The sequence below is a fragment of the Tachypleus tridentatus genome, chromosome 13 (genome assembly GCF_004210375.1).
Source record: "Tachypleus tridentatus isolate NWPU-2018 chromosome 13, ASM421037v1, whole genome shotgun sequence".
In the NCBI taxonomy this organism is placed as follows: Eukaryota; Metazoa; Arthropoda; class Merostomata; order Xiphosura; family Limulidae; genus Tachypleus; species Tachypleus tridentatus.
This window is the reverse complement of record NC_134837.1, coordinates 235,792,970-235,811,752: the sequence shown is the minus strand read 5'-3', so window position 1 is coordinate 235,811,752 and position 18,783 is coordinate 235,792,970. Positions and strand designations below refer to the sequence as shown.

Sequence of the window (18,783 nt, the reverse complement as noted above, 5' to 3'; positions counted from 1 at the left end):
TGCTTTGATAAGGAACAAAGTTTCGAAGCATAAAGACAGTTGCAAACGGCAGAGGTCCAAAGAAAGTTCATGAGACTGTGTATAAGCTTTGAACTGGGAAGGTGCTGAAAGTCCCATTGCAGATCCAAAGTCTTTGATGATGAATACGGTCTAGCATCTTTAAGGCCAATGGTCTGGCAGAGCCATAGACCAGTGATCGATAGTCGAGTTTCGATTGAACAAGAGCACGATATATCTTTAGCATAGAACGTCGATCCTCTCCCCAAGCGGTGGAAGAGAGGACACGGAGGATGTTCAGTGCTCTTGTACATTTGGTCTGTAGCTGCTTGATGTGTGGTATAAAGGTCAGCTTACTGTCAAAGATAAGCCCCAAGAACTTGGTCTCAGGGACCACAGGCAGCACAACTTCACCGATACAGAGTTCAGGATCAGGGTGAATACCCTGTTGGTGGCAAAGGTGCATGCAAATGGTTTTAGAGAGAGAAGGTAAAGCCATTTGCTATGGTCCACTTCAGTAAACAATTGAGGGCAGTCTGTAACTGCTGCGCAATATATCTCATGTTCAATGACTGACAAGAGATGTGAAATTTGTCAACATAGAGCCCATTTGCAACAATGAGAGGGAGTTGTTCAGTGATGGTATTAATTTTTATACTGAAAAGTGTGACACTCAGAGCACAGCCCTGAGGAACTCCAAGTTCCTGTAGGAAAGAATGAGAAAGTGTCAAACCCACATGAACTCAGAATCTCCTATCCATTAAAAAAATTAATAAAAATAGGCAAATTGCTCCAGAACCCATATATAAGGAGGTCCCACAAAATGCCATACCTAGATGTTGTATCATAAGCCTTCTCAATGTCAAAGAATATTGATACAAGATGTTGTCATTTAAGAAAGGCTTTTCTCATTGACATTCCAAGGCGAATCAGGTGGTCCATGGTGGAGTGCTGTCGTCAAAAACCACACTGGATGGATGAGAGGAGGATGTTTAATTTGAGGAACCAAACAAGAGGAGCATTAACCATCCTCTTTAAGGTCTTACAGAGAAAGTTCGACAAAGCAATTGGACACTAGTTTGAAGGAATCTTGGGATCCTTTCCAGGCTTGAAGAAAGGAAGGACAATAGCCTGGTGCCAGGCATTAGGAAAAACATTTTCCTGCCTGATCCGGTTAAAAACAATCAGAAGGATGGTAAAAGAAGCAGGAGAGAGATGGCATAGCATCTCATAGTGTGTATCATCAGGTCCAACCGATGTACTGCCAGACAGATAAAGAGCCAGTTTGAGTTCCACCAGTGTAAAGGGATGATTATAGTCATAGAGACAATTAGCTTGAAAGAAAAGAGGTGATTGCTCTACCCGAGTCTTGATGGCTAAGAAGAAGCAGAAGTGATAGATATCCAGCAAAAGCTTTAACCTAGAGTATCGGCAATGATCTGGGTATCAGAGAGCAAGATCGAGAGGGGAACATAGTTATACTGCTCACTGACCCTTCGAATCTTGTCCCATATGACTTTGGAACTGGTTGTGAACTTAATCCAAGATTCCTTCTGGCTTTGACGTCTCACCCATTGAGCATGTGCATGGGCCCGCTGGAAAGCGATGTGGTTCAAGAGTGTGGGATATCTAAGGAAAGTATCCCAGGCTCATTTTTGAGCCTTCCATGCCATGTGGTTGACAAGATTCCACCATGGACAAGGATATAATGTTGAACATGTCAATATTTTAGGAATACATTAAGCAGCTGGTTGTATAATACAGTCAGTTACTGATGCCAGGATCGAGTTCTGCGAGAGCAGTGAAAGAGGGCCAGTTTGCTTGATCCAGCTTCCAACAGGGCGTGCAGGTCAGGTGGCATCGACCATGGCCAGTCACTCTCAATATTATAGGAAAATGATCACTGCCTCATGGATTATTGTCAAAGCTCCATGAAAAATAGGAAAATAATGAAGGGGAGCAAACTGAGAGATCAATAGCAGTAAAGGACTGACTAGGTGCAGGAAATAAGTGGAAAAACCAGTATTGAAAAGAGCAAGGTTGTGATCAGAGTATACGCTCTACAGAGCAACCCCTCCTATCAATATCATCACTTTTCCAGAGGGGATGATGTCCATTAAAGTCCCACAGGATGAAAAAGAGAAGCAGCAACTGTTCAATGAGAACATCAAGGTCTGATTGATCACACGTCTCTTCAGGAAACAGGTAGAGAGAACAAACAGTTATTGTACGACCGAAAGAAACACAGATGGCTACGGCTTCCAAGGGTGTGTCAAGTGGCAAAGACAGGGTGGGCACATGCTGATCAACCAACAGTGCCACCCCTCCATGCACTTGTCCATCACACAGCCTGTCACTTCTGTACAAAGAAAACAACCGAAAAGTGACTGTATTGTCAGGTTTCAGAAATGTTTCCTTGAGGAAAGACATACAGGATGGTAGGAAGCAATCAGTGTTTTGATGTCATCCAGATTAGAACAAACCATGACAGTTCCATTGTATCAAGGTGGCCATTTTTATTTACATGTAGGTGAATTGGGTGGAAAACCTCCTGTTTATGACCACATCTTTTTTCCTTACTGTCCTAATTTGAGGGAGGTCTATCGACCTCCATGAATCATGCCCTGGGTCGATTGGGCAGGTCTTTGCTGTTGGAAGGGGATTTTAGAGACTGAGGATGTAGACAAATGATTGTTTTGCATCTTGGGGTGAGAGAAGAAGATGGATCCAAGGAAATGCCTGTACCTGAAACCAAAGAATGTGGATCTTGTGGTTTGGTGGAATGTATGTTAGGGAAGGAGATAGGTGTTGAAGTTGATTCATCAACTTTTTTAACCATGGAGGTCAAAAGACTTTTCATTTGTTTGGAGTACGAATCTTTAGAAGGCACAGAGATCTGTCTGCACTACCACAGTAGTTGTGGAACAAAGTGCAGCAGCATACATCTGAGATGAGGTGGTGGACAGCAATTTTTGAGCCTCAGGATAGGTAATGTTATGAATCATTTTCAAATGCTGCACCTTTTTTTCTTCCAACAATTTTGGGCAAGAACAAAAGTAGGACAGGTGAGTCATTGAAATTGATGCAATGAGGGTCCATTTCACACTTGTAGGCATCATAGTCCTTGCCACTGCAATGAGCACACATCAAAGAACCACAACATGACATCTTTGAGTGACCAAACTGTTGACACTAGAAACATTGGAGAGGGTTTGGAATGTATGGCTGTACTCTGCAATTAAGATAACCTGCCTTGATGGTGGCAGGCAGACATGGTGATGTAAATGTGACAATGAGGACATTGGTCAGCACCATAATTCCGTCTTTGCTAGTGGAGATACGCCTCACTGCAGAAACTCCTTGGGTGGAGAAACCAGGGGGAATCTCTGACTCAGGGATGTTCTTCAAATCCCTCTCAACAATAACTCCTTGTGATGAATTCAAAGTAGCATGAGGTGTAACTTCAATAGGTATATCCCCAATTGCCTTTGAATCCAAGAGGAGTTCACTGTATTGAGATGTGGATGTTTCCACCAATATGTCACCAGATCGAAGCTTCTTTACTGACTTTGGAAAGCCAGCAAGTCCCTCTAGTCCCTTCTGAATGAAAAAAGGAGACATTTGCCCTAAAGGTTTGTCTGAAAGGGAGTGCAATACAAGAGAATGAGGTGGTACAGATGGTGAGAATTGCTGTTCAGAATCTTCAAGACATGGTTGATTACCGATGGACTGTTTTTCACTATTTTATTAAGATTTTTAATTGGAGTATCCATAATAAAGAGAAGAAAATTTCAGTGCCCGCTGATCCCACCCACCATGGAGCCCTATGAGGGGACACACTACAATGTGAAACAAGGATACTTCACGAAGCCAGGGTTTTGTGAGCACTATACCCAAACACCAGCATCAAATACAATGTCCACAACACCTGTCAAGAACATCCAACACTGGTACTTGGTTGACTAGCCTGAGTGAACCAGCTGACTGACCCAAGGTGGGCCACCTCAAGGCCACCAGTCTAAAGGAATTTAATGCCAAAGTGGTGTGTTTGGGTTGGACCCCTCAACCACCAGAATCCTCTCCTCCCCTTCATGAGTTGCCACGCACAACAAACACATGGGTGGATGTTTGGATCCCAGAGGGGGTAAACTGAAAGTACAGAACCTTCCCTGGGAGGTCCCCTCACCACATACAAGAATCCACATTAAGGGGAGAGAAAATTTAAAGTCAATTTTATATGTTATATCAGTTTCAATAATTTTAACCCAGATATGCTTCAGAATTGATTTTTTCTCATTTCCTAACATATTTAATCACAACCTCTACACACTTCTTTGGCTTTAAACAACATGGTTTGAATTAAAATCAAAAAATTAATGTTGTACATGCAAGCTGTATGCTGTTGTGGTAAACATAACATAGTAAATATTTTTAACTATGAAGGGAAATGCACAAAAAATTGAAACATTAATAAAACAGATAATAAATGGAGAAAAAAGAACCAATACATAATGAGCACACCAATTAACCCATTAGCATATACCACTAATCACCCAGTTCTAGTCTCAACACTTCACAAAATGTTTCATATTTAAATTATCTCTCTCAATGTGTATCAAAGTTTTTAACACATTTTTAAAGATATTTAAGTGCTCATGAGGAAAATAATTTTATTTTCTAATTTTGTGCACAATTTTCTGCAACTATTTAAATTTAATTCAAAGATGTCTCCCACCCATAACACTATATAACAAAATTTTACTTTTTCTTGTTCCTGGGCAGAAAGTGTTATTTCCCAATTGTTTATGCCTAATGAAAATGGAAAATACCTATTTTTCTCTTCAAACTTTACTTTTGTGACCCAAGTAATGAAATTTTCAAATTTACCCATTTCCCAGAACATTCCAGGTAGACACAGTGTTGAGTAGCTGAGAGAATTTTCTCAAACTTACAAGAATTTTCAACATCTTTCTAGAATGTTGTGGAATTTGTGAGAATTTTCAAGAACCTTTTAGAAAATTCTAGAACATTCCACACTAATATGTGTACACACACACACACACAGGTGTTCATCACTCACAACTTCAGTTTAGTTCTAGCTGCCTAAGTGAACACATAGACCTATCTGATTTTATCAAAGATGGCATCAAGAAGCTGCAAGCATTCTCCAGACACATTCTGCTATGTATGTAGCCTGTCGGGGGTCAAGACAAACCCTGGGCACCTCATTTTATCTGCGAGCACTGAAAAAAAACCTCTAGAAGGTAAGACAAACAATATTTGCTTGCTTGAATAGTAAGATTTTATATTATACAAATTTTAGACCTTTTAAAATTTAAATATCTTTTTTTTTTAAATTTCCAGTAGTATAGAAAAATAAACATATTTTGCATAAACCTCTTACACATTAGTTGTGGATAAAATAAATTTATTCTTCATAATAATTGTTTTTGCTCTTTTGCAGGATGATACAGAAGGGAAAAAAAGAACCATGGAGTTCACTATTCCAAGAATTTGGTGTGAACCCACTGACCACTCAAAGCAATTGCTTCTTCTGCATAGTAGACCCTTCCAAATGTCGAGCTGGCAAGAATGCATCTGCCACAATGAATCCAGACCTTCCATCATCCCAGTGACACACTGCCCTGAGCTCCCTGTACACACTCCAGAGAGAAAGAAGCCACCTTCAGAAGAGAGCGGCAAATCAGAAGCTCACTAATGAACCTCCTGAAGTTGTTCACACCACTGCACATAAAATTGGGTCTCATGAAACAATTTGTCACAGCTCTTGATAAGGAGTCTGCAGCCTTCAAGTACCTTTGAGACTTCTTCCCTAAGCTGTCTGAGGCAAAGGTCAAAGTTGGTGTCTTTGTTGGACCACAAATAAAGAAGATCCTGGAGTGTACAGAATTCCCCAAGAAGTTAAGTAGGAAGGACAAAAGAGCTTGGGGCAGCTTTGTCGCAGTTGTTCAGGACTTCTTGGGTAATCACAAGGCCAAAACGTATGTGGAACTGGTTGAGGCTCTGGTGAAGAACTACAGCAAAATGGGCTGCAGGATGTCCCTGAAAGGCCATATCCTTGATGCTCACCTTGATAAATTCAAGGAGAACATGGGAGCATACCCAGAGGGCAAGGAAAGTGTTTCCACCAAGATATACTGAACTTTGAATGCCGCTTCCAAGGAATGTATAACGAAAACATGATTGGAGAATAAATATGGGGGCTGATACGTGAAAGTGATTTACATTACAGTCGCAAATCTCAAGAAACTACTCACTTCTGAACATTTTTTATAACTTTAGTATAAATACATGTAAATCTTAATTCATATGTTGTTTTATTTAGACCTTATGTAAATGAAAATGTGCAAATTTACCTGTTTTACAAATAAAATAGGTTAATTTCTAAATTTCATTATCCATTGTCACAAAAGCAAAGTTTGAAGGGAATAATGGCCATTTTCTGTACTTTTACAACATAAGCAATCAAGAAATAACACATACTATCCAGGAACAAAGTTTGTGTTACATAGTGTTATCAAACATCTATTCTTGCTCTAGGAGTTTGTTATGCACAAGTTCAAGAATAATTCCATTAAGATATTTACATACAACTTGAATATGCATCTAGTTTTTAAACTGTCTAAAACATGGAGTTATCTATACCTAAAAACAATCTAGTATGTTAAGATAGTTCTAGGTGATATGATTAAGCAGGTGTTTTGGTGGAAAACAAAACAAAGAGTATATACAATTAAAAAAACTACTGACAAAGGTGTTTCTATCCTCTACACAAAATTTAAATAGTTTTGTTTCTATACATCCTAAACTGCAAGTTAGAAAACAATTCTAATATTTCATAAACTATATCAAAACTAACAATTATTGTAATATAATTAATTCTTGTTATGAAAGTTTGTATAAGTATACTAAATATTTTGAAATTAAAAGTACATTTCATAAAAACTGTTAATGCTTTATCCAATTTGTTTGCTAAATATACATGTTTGCTAATTCTTTATTAGATTTTCCAAGCCAATTCTGACTTTACTGAATGTTGTGTAAACACACACTAATAAACAAAGAAATATATATATATATTAATCTGTTAGAGTCTTACTGACATGCCATTAGGCAAAATGGTAATCAAAGGTTCACTATTCACAATTAACTGACCATTCCCAAAATTAGCTTTAATTTACTTATTATGACACATACCTTAATAACGGGAACCCTTGGTTTAAATCTAGATGATAGTTGGTTTAGAACTTCAAGTAAGAGCTGTTGGTGCTTAAGTACTTTACGCATCTTCATGATCCGGACAATTGCAGCCTGAAACATCCAAGAAAGTATTCCACAAAATTATAATAAAACATTTAAAAAGTTAGGAAAAAAATATACACAACAAATTAATATAAATGAAATTTAATGCACATAAAAAATAATACATTAATAAAACAGATAGAAGGTGGAGAGGAAACAGATCTGATACATTAAAAAGAGAACAGCAGATGGAAAAAAAAGAACTAAACAGCTTAGTAACTTAAATGAGAAATCTGGAGGGAGCGTAGTAACTTTTTCAAAAGATTTAATTTGATATGATTCTCAATACGTGTTTGTTTCCAGGAACTCTTCATGTGACTTCTACAGTTTCTACAAAAAATAAAGTTTAACTAAAACACAAATTTATTTTTCTAGTAATGATAAGTTGCATGATTTAAGTTACTTTGAAATATTTTATGTAGATTTATATATAATCAATCATATTTCTTTTATCTCAATGATCACATTTTTGTTAAGTGTCAAATTTAAGTGATAAAAGTTATTCTTTCCTCCTTTATATTGTATTAAACCACAAAAGTAAATGTTCAGTGTTTAGAAAATTCCATACTTGCATTTGAAAATGTTATGTATTTAGAACTACACTTAGATACCCCTTAAAGCTCCAAAATCAAAGTTTTTAAATCAGTAATTGTCAAATAATCTGTAAAATATACCTTTTCCACATTTTCCTAATAGCTAAGCTTTCTACAGATGTAAATGGTAGTATTGTAGAAGTCAGAAATAAACAGCACTTGCATTATTTAAAAAGATACTCTGATTCATTACACTTGATTTTAAAGTTGTGGTTAGTAGTGTTTGAATTTCTTTTCTGTTACTATTATCATAACAATGACCTAATACTTCAACACAAGTCTACCAAAAAATTCTTTACTAAATATCCAAGTCTACAGATTCCACTAAGTTTAAGCCATACATCTGTTGTTCTAGTTAGTGACTTTTGTTTCACAGCTTCTCGTGCTCAGTGTTTATTTTATAGATAGCCTATTTCACAAAAACATTCACTTATGTTTTCAGTCTTAGAAAGAATTTCCAGACTGTAAAATTTGTTCTAATTTATATGTTAAATCTAATATACTTAATGAAATCATGACTGAAACTTGCCCTCAAATATTTTCATGGTAAAACTATTTTCTTGCACTAAAGAAACATTTAGCCTATTACATAAGTAGTTTTCTTTGTATAAAATCAAAGAAAATGCTCTAGTCATTACAAAAGAGTAAATTTCCAGATACTTCAGTTTTAAATTACCAGTACTCACAATTTTAACCTTAAAATTAATCAAATTTTGTACAGAAACATAAAAAAACCTGAATCAGAAGTTTTCGGTCTTCTTCTATATGCTTATGTGTTGTTTCTTGCTCAACCTTTAATTCTGTCTTCAAAGGAACGTTGATATTCACTCGAAGTTTCTTATTTTTGTATCCAAAGTACAGTGATACCACCGATGAAGACTGCAATTCAGAGTCTTCTTCATCGCACACCAGAAGTTTACATTTGAGGAGTATCTGAACTACTTGCATTAGTGTGTCCTAATGAGATGGCATTAAAAAAAAGTAAACAAGAAATCAACAAAACCAGCAATGTTTCTTACACTAAGTAAGGAAAGTTGCACATTCTGTACCTGAAAATATATTTCAGGTAATACTTTTTCCACAGAATAACTAGCTACCTCAACATGCCAGCTTTCTATACATTGTTTCATCTTTAAAATCCTTCAATTCTCCCCTCCCAAACCAATGATCTTCAACTCCAGTAATGACCCTTGCATATGTGCATTAGCTAAAGGACTGAATTTCACTGCATTTCTCCCTACCATATTCAAAACTCAAATATGTTAATTATGAATCATAATCTCAAAACTGAGCCACAGCCTTTGACTACTGATCTTACAACTATCAAGCATCCAAAAATAGATTCCACAATCATTCATATTCCCAAGTTTCAAAAATCTAGAAATAACATGGCGAAACGAGGGTGCTCTAGATGATGCTATAACTGTTCACCTATACAAAAATAGCTAACAAAGAGCTGAAAATCTCGTGGTAGAAACATACAATCAAATGTGTGCAGAAATGAAAAACACGCAAGAATGGGTAAATATGCCAAAAACAAAATCTCATAACTCTACCTCAAGTCTACCAAACTAATTTGGAACAAGTACATGAATTATTAATGATTTAGTAAAAAAAACTTAGCTCCCTTCACATTTTATAACTATGATTTATGCAGCATGTTCTATCCTTAAAAATCATGTCATGGCTGGTATAAAAAGTGATTGCCATTGATGAATAAACTGGCATATGTCTCTCTAAACTTTACAGTAACATCACTTTAGTGCTAACCTAAAATATATATTACAACTGAATAAAAAATTAAGTGTTACCGGCATTACACACTTACAATGCACAACTATCAAACAGTCTGAAGCACCCTCATAAATGTTCAATTATTAACAAAACAAGATTCTAATAATACAGTTCACCTCTCACAACAGCCAATCTACAACAAAATATGATCATATGCATCACAACATTAAGAAATAACTAAGAACAAATAAATAAAAGCAAAACTTACTAAGTAAAAATGAATTTCAATAGAAATAATCATAAAAGAAATAGTAAGGATAAATTATACAATTTCCTTCATACAAAACAAAAACACTACATTTTTACACAGGCTGGTATTTGATGATCTTGTATGCGACACCTACTTTTTTCATAACAGCACTAAATGTGATAAAGGTACAAAAAAACATATGAACTGTTGACTGATTGATTAACAGAGTTTTCAAACTGTAAAACATTCAGACAAACACAGCATTAAGCAATCATCAGCTCTCACCATTTTAATCTGAGTACTTTCCTGTAGCTGATGAACTGGAAAACTATCTCCTGTGTTAAACTGGAGAAGTACAGCCATCTGGAAAGTTGAAGCCTGAAAGGTCAAATACTGCATTTTCAGAAAGAGGAAATTATGTTTGTAATAGTAACAATGACAATTCTATACCTACATACAAACTAATTTAAGCAATAAGAAGTCTGTAACATATAACGTTTTAAACCCAAAACATATATTGGATTCAACAACTGTCAAGATATGTTTTCTTTGATTAATACTGGAATGCAATTTCTAGATTGTTAACTGCTGAAGGTAGGAGGGAGTTGAACTCAACAGTTATAATATAATGAAATACATTATACAACAAAGACTCTTAAGAAGATGTAAAGTATAATTCTCAGATTAATTTTTTGGCCTATCAGTAGTATTGTAAATATATGATGAAGTATGACAAGTAACTACTGTGTATGACTGTTAAATACAAATATTTAGAATCCCATGATTTGTCACATAATTTTTAACATTTGTATATCAAAACATTTCATATGACAATCTCAATATTTAAAAAATATTATGTATTGCATCTAATATATTTTCCTGTCTGACACTCCTTATGGTATGTAGATCTTGTTTTACTAATGTGTGTGTGTGTTTTCTTATAGCAAAGCCACATTGGGCTATCTGTTGAGCCCACTGAGGAGAATTGAACCCCTAATTCTAGCATTGTAAATCTGTAGACTTACCACTGTACTAGCTGGGGGTGTTTTACTAATACAGAAGAGGAAAACTTTCAAAATATATATGTACATACATTTGTTCACATTAAACTACTTGATTTTCAAAATGATTTAGCCAAATTTGCAATTCAGTGTAGCTCAAGAAAATGTGAACTAACTGAAACAGACTGGAAACCCTTAAAAACATTCCTTTATAAGTTCATTTTAACAGCATTGAAAAGTCAAAATTTTTGACATAGCAAAACATTAAAATTGTACACACTTATTACAACTGTCCTAGAATAAAACTATTTACACACAGTCAATCAGTAAGTTTTAATGTATATTATTACAATTTGTTCAATTATCATATAGTAGTAGGTTATATTAATTTGCACATTACATTATGAAAATATGCCTTGTTTCATTAGTACATACAAGATACTTCTGTGCTACAAAATACAAAAATATAAACTTCAAACTACTATTATTATCCACATAACAATGGATCTGGATTTAGAGCCAAATATTTAAAGACAGTCCTCTTCTGTAAGACGTTTAAGTGTTTTGAGTACCTCAAAACAAGCCTAGGAAAATATTAAACTCTGATTTGATATATAGCTACAAGTCTTGAAAGGCTACAGAACCAAACCTGAAATTCACACAACTATATTATTATTTGTACATATGTAAAAGCCTATATAAAAGAAACAAACAGATCCAAACATTCTGCAAGTTTGGAAAGTTCATCAACAGCTCTAAGAAAAGCTGCATTACAGAAGTTTAAAAACCTTTCATTGCGAGAATAAAAGAAATGAAGACTAATTCCAAAATGAGAAAAAAAGGGAAAGAGAAGAGAAAGAGGCTTCTATGTAACAAAATCTTAGGGTCTTCTGGGTGCCTTTAAAATCAATTTAGTTAACTCTCAAACTTCAAAATTAAGAAAGATTTGACATGATACATATATAAATCAACAAGTATAGGATTTCACTGAAACCAAGTCAGAAATAAAAAAACTGAGAAGCAGCAACATATTCAACTTTAAATTATTCTATTTATGTATACATGTTTTTTTTTTGTTTTATTTATAACCATAACTGAACAAGAGAAATTTCCTTCCTTTCCAATAAATTAGTAGAACTCTTGTACTTTAACTAGGTTTATGTCTGGTCTAGAAACTGAGAAGTTATGCTACAAAACAATTGAAAACATTAAATTTTAATCTCTTATTTTCTTTATTCATGCATGAATAAAACTAGTAAGAACCCTGCACATAAAAAAATTAGGTGGATGTTGTCAATTTATACTTTTATTCATTGTTTTTGTGTTTAAGTACAAGCTCTCTTTATTAAAAGCTGGAAGTTAAAAAAATCTATGCTATTCAAATAAAAAAATTATGTACTGATTAATAACACATTTTAACTATGAAAATTAAGAAAGCATTACAGTAATTTCATTCATGAAACACAGAGCAAGATCATTTTAAAATTCAGATCCAACTTCAAAATCTAGATAATGTTCTCACCCACCTCAGTACACCATTAGGAGAAAGTGTTTATAAACAATGCATCTAATATTCAGATCACATTTCATTGTATGCAAACAAGCTATACTTTTCATTATAACAAGTTACTCAACTTCAAAAATATTTTTACAAAATAGTCTGCTACCTACCTGAAGTGTATATCTATTTTTGAAACAATTAGTGATGAGTTCACCTTTGGACATGTTGTACAACCAGTGTAGTTTCCTGCCACTGTGCTGACTGCCATAGAACATAGAAAACCTTTGAACACTCCGTTCTAACTATGAAGAAAATACAACAGATTAGATACTTCATATACACGGTCACAACACTTTTCAATTGAGAGAAATTCTAAAAAAAAGTATTTTTTTAAATAAACACAAAGAAAGTTCACCATACAATTAAAACCAATTTTAAATAAAAACATACCAACCAACTTTGAGAGGACAGGAATAGTAAATTTATTTTCCACAATTATGTTTGAAACATAGCAGCTTTTGAGATGCAATAAGCATGTACAAGTTTAAGAACATATGGTACTGATTGTGTCTTTATTAGCTTCTACAATAATACTGGCTTTCTACATTTTGTACATACCAAACATTTCAAAAGAAAATACATTAGTTTTTAATACAGTACAAATAACATAGCTACTTGAATTATTTTTAAATGCGCTAATAATTATACAATCGACATACACAAAAACTCATTTTCCAACAATAATATTTTGACATATTTATAGATTAGTTATACTCTCTCTAGTACTTTCTGTGCATATCTGCCATATATAAAACTTCTTTTGCAACTAACATTTTATGCAGGACTTCAAAAAGAAGTACAAGTTCCAACTATGACAGAATAATAACATATCCATAACATAATATAATGTATCGGTCCTTATAATTTTCAAGTTAAAAAATGATATTTTATTGCTTTCTTCCTATTCACATGTAAATTAAATGTTAGGGTGTATAGAGTTTTTTCAAGTTAAAAAATGATATTTTATTGCTTTCTTCCTATTCACATGTAAATTAAATGTTAGGGTGTATAGAGTTAATGTGATTGAAAAAATTAAGTGTGTGTTCTGTAGATGTGAATCTCGCAACCGCGTCATCTACATATCTGTACTAGTATAGTGGCAGATGGAATGCTGTGTTAATTACTTGTATTTCAACTTGCGTCATAAAAATATTGGCTAGAACTGGTTATACTGGGTAGCCCATGCTTAAGCCATTTGTTTGTATATAGTTGCGATTGTTGAACATGAGGTTTGTCTTCAAGTTGCTAATTGGTTGTTGGGAATATTTATTGATGGGTTAGGGTCTCAGACATAGAGTTTCAAGGCTATCTTGCAGGCTTCAGCAGTTGGGACTTCTGTAAAGAGGGATATAACATCGAAAGTGGCCATTAAAGGCTTGATGATTAAACTTACTAAGATTAGATTTAAATTAAAATAGTCTTAGATGAATGAGCTGGCTGATGTTACATATTTGGAGAATGTCCATGCTGTGTATTTACCAAGATTGTAATTAAACGATTCATATGCAGACATTATTGGTCGAAATGGACAATCTGGTTTATGAGGTTTGAGGATGCTGTATATTTGTGGTGTGCATGAGTCGGTCTTGCATAGGTAGGAATAAAGTGTTTGTGAAATTGTGTTGGCTTTTTTTTTTATTTTTAGTAGTATTTATTTTAGTTGAGTTTCGTGCATCTTTGTTGGATTTGTGTGTATTGGTTGAAATTTGTTTGTGTCTGACAGAATGTTCATTTTTTCAGGATGTATTCATTTGTGTTCATTATGACTATAGTGTTTCCTTTATCTGCTTTTAGAAATTTTATGTTTTTGTCTTGATTAGGTTTTTAATGGAATTAATGTCTCTTTTAGAAAGGTTGTTTCTTAGTTTTTTGTTTTATGAAATTATGTTGACGGTTTTGTGAGAAGTCTTTGAAAAAAATCATTTAAGATGTTTAGGTATTTCTGGAAAATATAAATTTTTAAATTTGTTTTTTAAATGTCAGATAGAGCTACTAGCAATTTCTAAAAAAGAGGATGTGACAGGTAGATCAGACAAAAAGAGTGATTGTCTATTTCATTCTTTTCCATCATGAGAAGAAACCCACTTGAAGTAAAAAAGTATTCTAAAGATGGTTTGGTATGGGTAGTAAAATTATATTAAATTTTTAATGTCCATGTTAACTGTATTTAGAATACAATTCGTGGTTATATAAATAAGTTTGAAGGCTATACGAATTACTCTTTGCCTGAGCAATGATCATATACTCTTCAAAACAAGAAACGCAAAATGGATATTTTTGTTATTTTAAAGAGAAATATATGTAATAACGTTACAAGCTCAGAGTATGTGATGTTACACGTGTTAAGGTACTGATTGTCAGGCCAAAATGGCAATAAAAGTTGTGCACTTTGAAAACGAAGTAAAACATCAGATTTTTTTCCAAAATGCATGCGTGTCCAATACATTTGTTTGAGAGATCTGCATGTTCTGCAAGTGCAACATGTGCAAAATCCCTATAAAAGTGACGGGTTCTCGGTTTCCATAGCTCATTGTTAAGCCACCGACACGCAAAACAGTTACGCCAAGAATGACTGAAGCACAACGCAACAACGCCATTGGTCGCTTGGAAGCAGGCGAATCTCAATTAGATGTTGCCAGAGCTGTGAATATCCACCAAAGCACCATCACAAGGCTATGGAATCGTCACCAACAACATGGATCAACTCGTGACCATCCACGATCTGGCAGACCTTGTGTGACCACGCCCGCACAAGATCGCAACATCCGGTTACGTCACCTTCGGGATAGGACCACCACTGCGACATCTACTGCCTCAACCACACCAGGGCTGTGTAGGATTTCCGATCAGACAGTACGCAACCGTCTACGAGATGCAGGAATCCGACTTCAAAGTCCAGTCAGAGGCGTCATCCTCACCCAGCAACATCGTCAAGCACGGCTGCAGTGGACTTGGGCACATCAGGTATGGCCTCATGGACGATGGAGGCATGTTTGGTTCAGCGATGAATCATGTTTTATGCTTCGTAGGCAGGATGGAAGGACCCGTGTTTACTGTCGCCGAGGTGAACGTTTTGTAGCAAACTGTGTGCAGGATGTTGACAGATTTGGTGGTGGCAGCATCATGATGTAAGCTGTCATTGCCTACAATGCCAGAACAGACCTTTTGCACATTCGAGGGAATCTTACGGCCCAACGATACGTCAACAAGGTTCTTAGGCCCCATGTGCAACCCATCATGGTGAACGTCAACAATGTTTTTCAACATGACAATGCCCGTCCTCACACAGCCCGACTCACCACTGTCTTCTTGAGACACCACAACATCAACGTTCTTCCCTGGCCCTCAAGATCACCAGATTTAAACCCCATTGAACATCTTTGGGACGAGTTGGACCGATGTCAACCGCAGACTCTACCTCAGCTTACAGCAGCTTTGCAGGCTGAGTGGACGGCCATTCCACAGGATGTGATTCGTCATCTCATTGCTTCCATGGGCAGGAGATGCCAAGCAGTTATTGATGCTCATGGGGGGCATACTCGTTGTTGATGTTGAGTGACGTTAAACGTCAACTAGCGAGTGTGGACTTCGCCTTTGCAGACTTTGGATGTTCAGCAGTGAATGTGCAAAGTTTCACACGTCATACAAAATTACCCAAAATAAACTTAACAATTTGTCTCATATTTTGCCTTTTGCATTTCTTTTCTTGAAGAGTATATTATAAAGAATAATTTACACTTCATACTTCTTGAAGGGATGGTAAATAAATTAAAAGGTGATGCTGACCAAAAATATGTCACAATCTTCCAACCTGAGGGAATTCAGGATTTTTTAATATTGTCTATAAAAGTAAGAACTTAAAACTTGCATGCTATTAAAATATTTATTAGTAGCTACATTTATTTTATATGCTTATCTATTAGTAAACCATGAAAAGAAAGTTCAATTAAATTTTAATTGTAATTCATTAAAACTTTGTGACATGCAGAAAAAGACTTAAGTGGAAAAATGATTAATTTAGCTGTTCAAGAGACATCTAATAGGATTTGACTGTTAATGTATTGTTTTCCTCACCAATTGTGGGTCCAAAGTACTACAATGAAAGAACAGAATTAAAAGAAATCAGCTGTGAAAAGGTTCACTGAGGCAGTTAAGATAACTAATTCTCTCTTACAGTCCACGTTCATTCTAAGAACATAAAAGTATTTCTGCTTCTACTTCACTCAACTTTTTATTTCATAGTACACTGATAAATCTAATACAGTTAGTGTTGGGGTAGATAACACATGAAGCTTTACTAACAGAAAAACTTGTAATATTAAGTTACAGCTCCTAGAGGTTATGCAATTTAAATATGAAAACTTGTAAAAAAGGAGTTTTGCTATTCTTATCACAAAATCACCTTTCACTTAAGATTAACTCATTAGAAACTTTGTAAATTCACAGAAAAATCTTTAATAAAAAATGTTTTTTGTACAAAGCATATAAAATGTTGACTAAAACCTTGCCAAATTTTGTGAAGATAAAACTGAGTTACAATATGTATAGTTTTGCAGTTAGAACATTAGTCAAACCTTCCAAGACTACATACAAGATGGTTAAACATGATTTTGAAAGTTAGTTTTAGCTAGAAAAAATATCCATGTTTCTACAGGAAGTGTCTACAGAAAGCCTGTCAAGATATGTGGTCTAAGACTGACTATCTTTTTCAGGTGGTATTCTTGTGGAAAATTTATTGTAGAGCAATAATATGTAATCATGACTAGTGGATAACAATTGAAAAAATAGCATGAACCCTGTAACATTGTTATTATGCAGTGCAATTAAACCCTCTACTTGATCAAGTTTATCATTTATTCAGAATATAAGGAGGATATATTTATATATACTAAAACCAATTTGTCTCAAAAATACTTACTTCTTGTGGGAGGGCAAATGTGAAAGACTGCTGGAAAGGCCAGGAGCCTGAGCTTAGCACCTGAATGCTGAAGTCCACTAAAATGGATAAGATACACATGAATAAAAAGACCATCATAAAATTATACTTGCTAAAACTGATGCATTTTTACATTACACTATTTAAAACACTTAAACTGTAATTAATTGTACATGTACATAACAGACTGTTTGATACAAGATTCAATAAACTTACCACAAAATGATTTATACATCACTTAGAAATGTATTCACACTAAAATGTTTACATGATTCTATTTACAGAAAGGAGGATAAAACTAATGACATTTTATATTACTGTAGTCCACACATACAAACTGGCCCTTGTGTGAAGTTTATTAATTTTCATTATTAAAATGTCTTGCACGAACTTTAAACCTTTTATCGGATGTAGATAGTGTGATCTGAATAACTTAAGAACTAAAATTTGACTTTAATGTCACACTTTTATAATTAGCCTGATATAATAAAGATGGCTGTAATGTAATGACACATTACAGCAAGTGGTCCAACACTTAAGCATTGTTGTAAAAAATTCAGTTGTAACACCAAAACTGTGCCAGAGTTATCAACAATCCATGCTTACAAAATTACACAAAATACTGTAATAAAAGATATATAACATGTTTTAAGGTTCCCAATTATTTGGGTCTAACGTCATTCTTTCTGTTGGTGAAATAATAACTATCAGTTGTGGTATGGAAAACATTTACATCACATAAATTTTTAGTTATTAATCAATACTATATGTTCCACTATCAATAAAACTCTTGCTAATGATCATAAAATATTGTTTCCCTACTTATAATTTCTTCAGCATAATATGATTCCTTACTCAAGTAATTCATAACTTTGATTACTTCAAATGTTTATCAAAACAGTTGTTGCTAATAAGTATATTTGTCTTTCAAAAATTAAAACTGCTAGGTCTATTAAACTTCAGTCAAAGAAACAGAAGTTTAAATTTTCAAAGTTCAGCTTACATGAAATAGTACTACTATTATAATATTGAATTTTAAAAATACAGTAAAAAAAACTGGGCCTATCAAAACTTCATTTCAAGGTAGCTAGTTTGTGTTGCTGGATATAATCAACTGTTATGTACTTGTGTTAATGAAATAAAAACCCAAAACTTACAATCTAATGGCTCACTAGAAGTTGCCAGATGTTTTCTAAACTGTTCATTTAGATCCTTGCTAACACCAATGTCTTGAAACATTCTTTGTAGTTTAGAGGTGTATTCAAATCCACAGGCTTGCTAAAATGTAAGCAAAACAGATACAACTCTGTACCCAAACTATACTCCTAATTTAAAAAGCAAAGTTACTCACATTTGTAAAAATTAAATCATAAATGGCAAAAATGTTT

The 18,783-nt window shown here is 34.4% G+C and overlaps 1 protein-coding gene across 5 annotated transcripts in view; it reads right to left on the bottom strand.

The window, feature by feature from the left end:
- The window catches only part of Cul1 (cullin 1), a 60,469-nt gene that overhangs the window by 6,439 nt on the left and 35,247 nt on the right, over positions 1 to 18,783 (bottom strand). For all 5 annotated transcript variants that reach the window (XM_076482236.1, XM_076482235.1, XM_076482239.1 and 2 more), the window contains exons 14-19: positions 18,553 to 18,673; positions 17,378 to 17,454; positions 12,570 to 12,701; positions 10,183 to 10,275; positions 8,649 to 8,870; positions 7,216 to 7,329 (exon numbers count right to left, since the gene is read on the bottom strand). In XM_076482236.1, the coding sequence (XP_076338351.1) occupies positions 7,216 to 7,329; positions 8,649 to 8,870; positions 10,183 to 10,275; positions 12,570 to 12,701; positions 17,378 to 17,454; positions 18,553 to 18,673 (759 nt within the window). The remainder of the gene's footprint in view (positions 1 to 7,215; positions 7,330 to 8,648; positions 8,871 to 10,182; positions 10,276 to 12,569; positions 12,702 to 17,377; positions 17,455 to 18,552; positions 18,674 to 18,783) is intronic.